The 10,655-nt window shown below is 36.6% G+C and overlaps 1 protein-coding gene across 1 annotated transcript; it reads right to left on the bottom strand.

Annotated features, from left to right (window-relative positions):
- Positions 1–511: 511 nt before the first annotated feature.
- On the bottom strand, positions 512–10,195 carry LOC141815438 (T-complex protein 1 subunit beta). Its single transcript, XM_074703385.1, has 11 exons — positions 10,040–10,195; positions 9,870–9,926; positions 9,396–9,461; positions 9,211–9,322; positions 8,930–9,058; positions 8,342–8,413; positions 8,041–8,156; positions 6,779–6,855; positions 1,567–2,052; positions 959–1,274; positions 512–875 (listed from the first exon to the last, which is right to left on the bottom strand). The coding sequence occupies exons 1-11, from the start codon at positions 10,043–10,045 to the stop codon at positions 729–731; spliced, it is 1,584 nt and encodes a 527-aa protein (XP_074559486.1). The 5' UTR covers positions 10,046–10,195; the 3' UTR covers positions 512–728.
- Positions 10,196–10,655: the final 460 nt, after the last annotated feature.

The following is a 10,655-nucleotide window of genomic DNA, read 5'->3' as shown; positions in this document are numbered from 1 at the left end:
TGCTAACAGATGCTTCGTATTGAAAAAAAAAATCAAAAGAGCTTTTATCTTTTATATTCCAAAAATTATATAGCTTTTCATCTATTTTTTATTTAAAAATATCATTATTACAACTAATACAAGCTATTTTATCTAAATTAAAATAAATAAAATTAAAACAGTTTTAATAATTGTTAGAGTACTTTTAACTACAATGGAACTGTTTGAACATTGAAGCAGTTTGTAATCTAAATTACTTTAAAACATAACGGATTTAACCAAAACTGTTAAAGCATCAAGGCATTGTTTAAATAAAAATAAGACAAAATACATCTTTTGATGATAATAAATATAAAAACTCTCTTAATTTTTACCCATAATGTTTTTACTTTGCCTTGCTCTCTCTATATAAAGGGGATAAAAAACAAATCTTCTTACTCTTAATGAATATGCCTTAAAATATTAGATGGAGATATTATCATGATTGGAGTTTCCAAATTTTGGAAAAATATAGTCTAAATAGAGAGGTCACTTAGCTAAAATCACAAGAGAGAATTCCTTGCCAAAATTAAGAAACACAAATGTTGATCCATCAAATTAAACAACCGAGACAGACACAGACAAACATAAGTGACGCAGAAGATCGGTTCAATTGTTCCTGAAAGTGTGGATCACGCGAAAAACAAGTTTCTAGCATGCTATTGATGAAACAATAAGATTAAAACCTGAGCTGTGATAGTGAATCAAGATCACATTCTATCCTCTCTTCTCCGAGGAGCACAAGTGATGATCTGATCTACCCTTAATATCATCTCGGTGGCCTCAGTTGCTGACAAAAGCACAGCTTGCTTTACTTTGAAGGCCTCCGATATTCCTAGCTTCTCCATATCGCCAACCTGGAAACAAAGACATCAAGATGAGAGGGAAAGTCAAGAAACTGCAGTGTTAACTGTGGAAGTATCTCCCATACTCTACTTACACCACCAGATATAACATCGATTCCAGCATTAGTTGTATCCTTGTGATGCTCGGCTCGAAGCTGAGAGATTAATTCAGCACTGTCCAAACCAGCATTGTCAGCTATGATGGTAGGTATTGCTTGGAGTGCACGAGAAAAAGCTTCAATGGCATGGGATTTCTTTCCAGGAGTCTTACGAGCAAGCTCATCTACCTCTTTAGACATGACCATCTCAGGCCAACCACCACCGAGCAAGACCCTACTATCGTTAACTGTCTGAGACAGCACACAGAGAGCATCATGCAAGGATCTTTCCGCTTCGTCAAGCACGTGAGAACTAGAAAGAATTTACCAAAAAAAAAAAATTATATGGTCATTGTTTCTATATGTTAAAAACCTTCCATAATCTCAGCTTCCAAAAAGTACATAAGTCCTACAAATATGGAAAGGCAAAATCAGGGCAGAGTAAGATTTAGCACTATGAATTAAAGCTGGGATGTGCAACAGTTGGATGGAACTACGGAAGGAAAAATCTATCATAATCATCTGCAGACAGTCTTAACTGAAATGAGATACTTCATTTGAAACTATAAAACCTTGACAGATGCTAGTTTAGTTGCCATGATTACCTTGAACCTCTTAGGACGATAGTACATGCCTGACCCATTTCCACACCAGAAAAATGAATCAATTTGTCTTCTCCGATCATTATCTCCTCAATGAGCTTGCAGTGTCCAAGTTTAACAGACTCGGGGTTGTCGAAAGTTGATGCAATATCACCTCCAGTCACCAAAGCTAGCCGCTCGATTCCATCAAAGTCAGCATGCTCAATGGCAAGAACACCAGCATCTGCAAAAAGTTCCTCAGGGAAGTTATAAATTAACTGCCTGTTGACAAAGCAGTTGATGCCATGATTAATGATTTTTTGCACTTTTTGTCTCATTTTCTCTTTCTCAGCTCCCTCAATCTCTGCAACTTTGGCCATAGAATCAACACGAACTCGAGCTCCATATATTTTCACCTTGTCAGTGTCCATAGCAGTGTTGGCCACCAATATCTTTGCATTTTCAATACGCTTGGGCTGGCCAATTCCAATTTTCTTGTCAAGAATAAATCTGCCAATAGGAAAATAAGTTTTCATATTAAGATAACAGACGCAAAGCCTTAGAATCATCACCTTAACTCAAGTTTGGGATTCACAATGCTTGTATATACATTGCGACATATATGCAAGACGGCAAAAACTTAACATATGAACACGACCAAAACAGCACAAGGATCATCTCAGTAGAGAATCATCCAACCATATATTCAACCTTACAGAAAGTAGAATTGCAATTGGTAATTGAAATGTGGAGTAGCATTTGGGATTCACAATGCTTATATGTATATATATATACACGTTGCGACATACATGCAAGACTGCAAAAACTTAACATATAAACATGACCAAAACAGCACAAGGATCACCTCAGTAGAGAATCATCCAACCAAATATTCAACCCTACAGAAAGTAGAATTGCAATAGTAATTGAAATGTGAAGAGTAGCAGTTGCCTACAATTTACAAAGAATAAAGAAGATTCCCCCATACACCCTCGTGGAATTTTCAGGCAACGCCAACCAAGCAAAATGCACCAACAAACGTGCCAATTGCAGTACAATTCATGGCCATAAAATGGAATAACTAGTGTAAAAAAAAACTTCTATTTCTCAGCCGCCTCTATGAATTTAATTCATTGTTTGAGTAGGTTATCATAGTATATTCACTATAAGAACCATTATTCATCAACGCCATTGAAAATTTGAATTCTTTGTAGTTCAAATAATTGATAGGCATAGATCCTTCGTATAGTGTACAAGGTAGGGCAGCAGATGAACTATTCGGAATTCCCGGTTGAATAAAAATAAAATAATATAGAAACAATGAGTGGTGATGAAAAAAATTTATTTGTTTTGTACGAAAGGAAAGGTAGCGACTCCTAAAAACAATCTAAGTGAACTATATAAATATCTGTCCATCACCATCAAACTAACAATATTTTCAACTCTTATGCTATGTTTACTTGGGAGGACAGATTTAAAAAATTGAGGACGGAAAACTTTCCATTGTTATTTCGTAAGGATAGATTATTTATCTTTACCATTGTTTACCTATTAAGAAATAATAGAGGGACGGATTAGATTTTTGGACCTTTTTATCCGCTCAAATCGAGCAGAAATGAAATCCTGCAGAAACGAAATCCTTCCTCTCTTCCATGCTTCGGCTCGGAGAGTCCTAGCGATCTGGCCAACGACGACGATGAGACCCATCGCGAACATGGAATTGTAGTGCGGCTGAAGACATGGCGAGAACATGTCCCTTCCCAACACCACGTGCGACAAAGCGTCCACCTTGCACTTGATCTCATACATCACCGCTCTTCCTCCTCCACCGCCCTTGTAGAGAAGCCAGCAACAGCGCTACGAGAAGGACCCCTCGATCCAATACTCTGTCCAATTCCACCTCCACCGCGAAGTTATTCCGATCACTGCCAAAGGTGGAGGAACACCGCACCGTAAAAAGGGGTTGCTATCCCTCTTTCCTCTCCTCGAGGAAAGCTTCCCACCACTGATGAAAGCTCGGCCACTGCAGAAGGAGGAACAACAACAGGGGAACAATTGTTATATTGCCCTTCCAAAGCCTTCTAGATATCCATTAATTTCTTTGTCCCTTCTATTATCATGACTTTTCACCAAATCCATCTCTAACCTACACAACCATGGATTCTTTGAGTGCTAGATCTAGTCCTCCTCCTCCGGCAACAACGAGTCCATTCTCAAACCCAAACCAACAAAGTTGCTAAAGAAAGTGGTCTTTGCATAGTGATTAATCACGCTCGCGTTTCTCATTTGCTTTTTGTTGTTCTAGTTCTTGCGGTTCCAATTCTCTGCTCCTCTGCTGCCATCTTTTAGGAGCCAAGAAACAAGATTGCCGGCATAGATCTGTGTTCGAGTTCATGGCAAAAGTTTCGACCTACACAGGGTTGGCCAAGCTCAAGCTTTGGCTTCTAATTTTCTTGCATTTTTTTTACCTTTTTTAGGGGGTAGTAGTTTTTCATCCTTTTAATTCATGCAGTCGCCATTGATCTCGAGAAGTGGCTACTTCAAGAAGGCATTGCAAGCCTCCAACACCGTTGAATTACACCGGGAATTCCCCGGTAGGTCGGAGGCGTTCAAAATGGTAGCGCTCTTCGCCAACGACACCAAGCTGTTAGTAATAGCCCTAGAGTCAATTATGTGATCATTGACTAGGGACTTTGTATCATATTATATTATTAATAAAGGCAAGGATTTTTTGTTATTATACTTACTTTATGTTTGTGCCAAATAACTAAGTATAATAATGCCCTTAGGTAGCTAGTTCTAATCTACATCATATCGATTGTTTGAATCGATAGTGAGATAATGTAGAGAACACTACTCTTAATCATTCCTAGTCAAACATTAATATGCATAAACGATATTAATGCGTTGAGACTAGCATGTGGGTCAGTTGGATGACTTGATCTCACAAGTCATGGATATGGGATATCGAGTTAGCACATGGGTATACATTAGAGAATGTATATTGAATCGACCCGCCATGAGAAAGTTGCATAGATTGTTATATGAGTGTCATAAACTTTCTCATGTGATTATTGATATAAATAGTCCTTAGACCCGAAGTCACTACAGTTCCCTACATAAGGAGTTATATACTTTGGTGTCGTCAAACGTCACCCGTAACAGAGTGGACTATAAAGGAGATCACTGAGCATGTAACGAATTATACGGAGAGATATAAGTGATGTAGATGGGATCTATCCCTCTCATATAACAGGAGTGATATCTTGCAGCCGCTTGATAGAGTAGGATCACGAAATGCATGGTCATGCTCAAATGAGTCAATATGAGATATTGAGCTCATTTGCTTGAGTGAGTCTACTTGGGGATCAAGAAACATAAAGATTGATAAGGGGATGACACAGTCTATGTCTCATTGATCAATCTAGATATCGAGAATAGAAGGACATAGTCATACATTATCATAGTCACGAAGGTTATGTCAAATCTCAACATTCTTGTCACTTGGGTAACAATGATACATTACTAGATGTCACTCATTGCTTATGCTTCTAAAATGGATTTTAGAGACATTGTCAACGTTACAAGAACCTATTGGGTCACACATAAATAACATTCTATTTTGGAGATAAGTTCATTTTAGTTTGACTAAAAGAACAATTAAGCTCATTGGATGGTCAAGACTTGAGTTAAACTCAAATTGGTTGAATTTGAGTTAGACTCAAATTAAACCAAATTAATGAATGAAGGATGATTCATCATGCATGATTAATATGGATTAATCATGCATTAAAGAAGAGGAAGTTATCATGCATGGAAGAGGAAGTTATCATGCATGATTAATAGGATTAATCATACATTGATGAGAGAATACCAAAAGCCTAAAAACTTTTGGTATTCATGGCTTGGGTATAAAAAGAGTTTTTTTACCCTAAAGTGAGGTTGGATGAACATCATCTTCTCTTCTCTTCTTCTTGGTCGTGAGTCACATGAAAGGATTGCTAGCACAACCAACTTCCTCCAAAAAGTGAGTGTTAGTGTGGATACGCATAGAGGCACGAACACTTGAACGTGCAAGAGATCCGACAACCTTTGGACGAGCAGGATAAGCGAAGGGCACGCATCAAAGCTATACCCTATTAGATAGGATTTTATAGATCTAAACTTGTACGAATTTTTCGCATAGATCACGGAAGGGATCCTATTTTCCGCTGCGAATTTTGTTGTTTTGTCGTATAGGATTCCCCACACAAGCTCTCCCTCGACCCCTTCAACGTAGCAGTGCTGCGGTGTGCCGCTGAGCTCCTAGAGATGATCGAGGATCACGGCTCCAGCAACCTTTGTGAGGTCGCCGACTTGTACCTCAACCAAGTGGTGCTCTAGAGCTGGGACGACACCTTGATCGTTCTCCAAACCTACCACACATTGCTTCCCATGGCAAAGGAGCTCCTCATCGTGAGCAAGTGTGTCGAGTGCCTCACCTCTATTGGACCTCAAATCTAAACCAATCGATCAGACTTTTCGACGGATCGGACCTTGCAACGGAGGACGAGGATGGGCACACTAAAAGGATCCATGAGCAGATCTGTCGATCAGCGAAAGAACGGAAGCCTCCTTCCCTCCATCCCTCATCCTTTTCAGCAAGATTTTCTTCTCTTCCCTCTTCCTCCGCGTGGACAGATTTTTTTTTTTGTAGAGAATCCTTTCCTTTCTCTATCCACAACTCGGAGTAAACAAAGCATTAGACGAAACTAGGGATATCAATTTACAACAAGGTTTCAGTGAGTAGTTTCATATAGATATGATAAACAAAAAATTAATGATTGAATGTTAAGAAAAGATATATGATTGAGTTTATGGCAAATGATGTTCTAATAAATAGTTTAAGAAATAGTGGTAAATTCAAACAGCAAAAAATCTGCATGGAGAATGTAAATGTAACTTTAAGAATAGATGAAAGTAGAAATTAATTGTCATAATCCAGTTCATCAATGATTAAGAAGAATTATATCTATGAAATTCAAATGAAAAATAATTTGTGTTCCCAACTATTTATGGCAGACTAATTTAGTGATATGCAAGTACATATAGATAATATCACTATGCACATCGGGATGTCTATTAATTATGTCAAGAGAAGTTTTTTTTAAATCTCCTTCTACACTAGACACAGATCAAATATTTCAAACTTCAACATTTAAAGCATAAGAATAAAGAAAGAAAATTAAATAAATACCCTTCATCTAAAAATGAATCTTTAAGGGAACCTCCAGCCTTCTTAATAATCTGGATAGACTCCAAGTTTGTGCTGCCCTACATCAGAGAATGAGATAGTCGGAGAACAACCCTTTTAAAGGTTTGCAAATTATCAAATGAAGAAATGATGAAGCAGACAGGATTTTAGGCAAGGCTATCATCTTTAGAATACTAGCAACCAAATAAATCACCACTAGAAATTAAGTCTATGTCATTTACTGTCATTTTACTTGTGTTTCAAAGCATAATATTTCACGAACATGGACAAAAAGACAGCTCCTATCAAGTTCACACAAGAGAACCAAGAAGTATCAGCTTTCATTGAAAAAAATCAAAGTTTTAAATTTATTGATGGGCATTTAATGAATAAAATAAGCTCATATGCCTGCACATCACAGAGAGATCAAACACATATAAGGTAAACAAAGAGAATTTACCATTACATGTCACTACATCAAAACAAAAAATACTATTGTGCAAAATTTCTTTTTTTCTAGATGATAATACCTATTGAAAAATAGAATAGAGACTTCCAAAAATTTTCTCCTTTACAGATTTAACAGATATAGCTCGTACTATAAAATTAGCAGTTGGGTGAAGCAACTTTGTAATTTTCAAAATTAAGGTCAACCATCAAAGTAATTTAACTTTTCCAACCAACTTGCTAATCTGCACTGTCTAATGAGCATATTCTCTTTGCATCAATCCCATATACTTTTGTCCTGACTTAATCACATGCAACTTAACCCATATGAGAGCTGAAGCTACATGTCGAATTGCGATATATGGAAGAGTAGATGAGAGAACTAATAGCTCATGTATGAGCATGTGTAAAGCATTACAAAAGCATATAGGAGTTGACAACTATATACAAACTATGCAATCCTTCATAAGAAAGTTAAGGAAGGAGTTATTAGTGCATCAACAGTTAGCATTAGTGACAAATTGAAAGTTTATATGCATAATTGTTAGAATTGAGAATTTAAGCCCTACTTGTTTGGGGGGAAAACAATATTATGAGATAAGGGTACATTTTTGGAGATCATTGTACAAGCATTACTTTGAGATACAAATTATTTTTAGCCTTTTACTAAGACTATGGGCCATTGTTATAAAACTAACTACTAAACAAGTGATATAATCTTGGCTGGACACCAAGATTCATAGTCAATATACTCACATATAAATCTGAGTAACATAGTTTACAACAATTATGGATTATATAAGCAAATTACTTGATACCTTCAGCCTTAAAACAGCATCCACAGCTAGTTTAGCAAAATGTTCCTTGTCCTGGTAAAGAATTTTTGAACTCAAGGTAGTCATAGCAATTTTCATCAAATCTGATCGGAATCTATCTGCATCATGAAAATTGAACACAGATGATCATAGTTGATCCATTTTTTTATATAAAGGCAAACTCAAACTTCAAATAAGGCTTTTATTGAATCCATGGTTCCTGAAAAGTCATGTTTTGGAGTATAAAGCTACCAGGTGAGCCTCCAGAAATATAATTCTAGCTAAGATTAAAAATAACTGAAACCTGGATCCTGTTTGTTATCCTTGGCCTTCTGCAGCAAAGCATTCCGTGCGCACTCAGCAGCCATTCTATAGCCTACAAATTCACAAGAGCATAAAATGGATGCTACGACTATGAAAACCTGTTTATCAGTTAGTTAATATAGTTTTTATAAAGAAAAAGCAATGCAGTCATACAATTGATTTAATTGAGTTTTCAGATGGTGGAAATCCAAATTGTTCGGTATTATAATAAAAAAAGATAATCCAATGCACGAAGCTCCCGTCAATGCAGAATCTCGGATAAGGATCGGACTATATTGGATCTATTGTACGCAGTTTTACTTTGCATTGCAAGAGGTTGTTTCCACAACTCAAACCTATGACCATAAGGCCACACGGCAACAATTTTACCGTTGGTCAAATCTCCCCTTCATATAAAGTCAACAAAAACAAAGAAACTGGTCGAGTATTAAATGTTACAATTATACAAGAAAATGTCCACTTTCTATAGGCCATACAATTTACATGTTGTATGTTGTTGTCCTACAAAACCTTACTGTATACTCAATGCAAAAAACTTATAAGGATTTTTGGAAAAAACAAAGGAAACCTGCAATGATGGTCATTGGATGAATTTTCAGATTTACTAGTTTTTCAGCCTCTCTAAGAAGTTCTCCAGCCAAAACAACGACAGAGGTTGTTCCATCACCAACTTCATCATCTTGAACTTTGGAAATATCTGAAATCAAAGTTAAGGAGTTTCTCTTCTGGCAGAAGTCAGTTAGAATCAAGTTTTTTTAACATAGAAGTCAAATACAATTTTGAGAAGTAAAATATGAATAGCAGTTCATAAACCCATGAAAACAGTAACAATGCATGGAAAAAGGATACCGACAAGGACCTTAGCAGCTGGGTTATCAATGTGAAGTGACTTCAAGATAGTAGCACCATCATTAGTAACAGTGACGCTGTGTCCTCTACCAGTTGACTGCAGTATCTTATCCTAGAATACCCAATATAAACTTGACAAAAACACTCTAGAAAAGGTTAAAATAATGTGCAGATAAATAACACACCATCCCTTTTGGCCCTAAAGTTGTCTTGACCAGATCAGCAATTGCCATGGCACCGACAAATGATGCCTGCAACATAAATGACGTCATTCAACTACAAGATAAATTTCCAAACAAAATGTCAGTTGCAGATGCATTGACATAGAACAGACCTTCAGTTGTCACAATTCAGTTATCATGGTTAACAGCTATCACAAAAAAGAAATCAGCAAGCTTTATATACATGTTTGATCCATGAACTGTTAGGGAAAAAAAAGTTCAAGTCCTAGACCACAATTTACTGAACTAAAAAAAAAAAAAAAAACTGATTCCAGAGTTATTAACAATCCTAGAATTTGTGGATAAGTTCAAGTTCATATGGATAAAAGAAATTGTTATTGAAAATATATCGACAAGGTATCTTACGCTCGATTTCATGAAGTGGTGATTGTACCAGTATCAGTAATTTTATTTACATAGACAAAACTGATTACGTACCATCCTCGCTCGATCTCCTTTCTCCTCGGTAGCTTCATCTTTAAGAAGCCGCGTATTCTGCACATCACGGACAACATCAGACGATAAGATTAAAACACATAAAAATGATTTTACCATCATCAACTGTAACTGACAGTACAGAATAGAGAGAGATCAAAAACTCAACATACCACCATTATACAAGGCCGATAGATCTCAGAAAGGCAGCGATGGAATGGACAGGACGTAGAAGAATCGCCAAAACGATAGAAATGAATAGCGGAGAGAGCAACTCTGCGGCTTCTAAGTTCTCACTCACTCCCAGAGATCTAAAGCCCTAGAATTCGTGCTCGGGATTCGAGAGCATTTGAAGTGGGCCATCGAACAGTGCTATAAATGGCAAAAGCCCAATTACTAGTTGGCCCAAAACCTTCTTCAAATGTCATATTTTAAAAAGATATTTGTTTTTTATTTTGTTACCTTTAATAAAATGTTAAATCACAATTAGGTGTTTCAACGAGCTAAGTCGGTTAGATCTAATGGGGTGTGAAAACCCGTAGTTAAGATCGGTAGAGGAGGTAGACCTGACCCCGGGCTACAGGGGCGGAGCTAGGATATTGATCGAGTGTGGGCAACAATATAATATATTTAATAAAGTCAAATAAAATTCAAATTTTATAATCATAAAATTATGCATGCTCTAAAATTAAACATCAACATTAACTAAATAACATATATATTGAGTGTGCCCCACAAAAAACTCATATGAAGGAATAACTATGTTTCATTATCTAATAGAATAGAACA

This window comes from Curcuma longa, chromosome 21 (genome assembly GCF_044706935.1).
Source record: "Curcuma longa cultivar G26 ecotype Majalengka, Jawa Barat chromosome 21, ITB_CL_G26_1.1, whole genome shotgun sequence".
Lineage (NCBI taxonomy): Eukaryota > Viridiplantae > Streptophyta > Magnoliopsida > Zingiberales > Zingiberaceae > Curcuma > Curcuma longa.
This window is presented reverse-complemented; position numbering and strand designations above follow the sequence as displayed.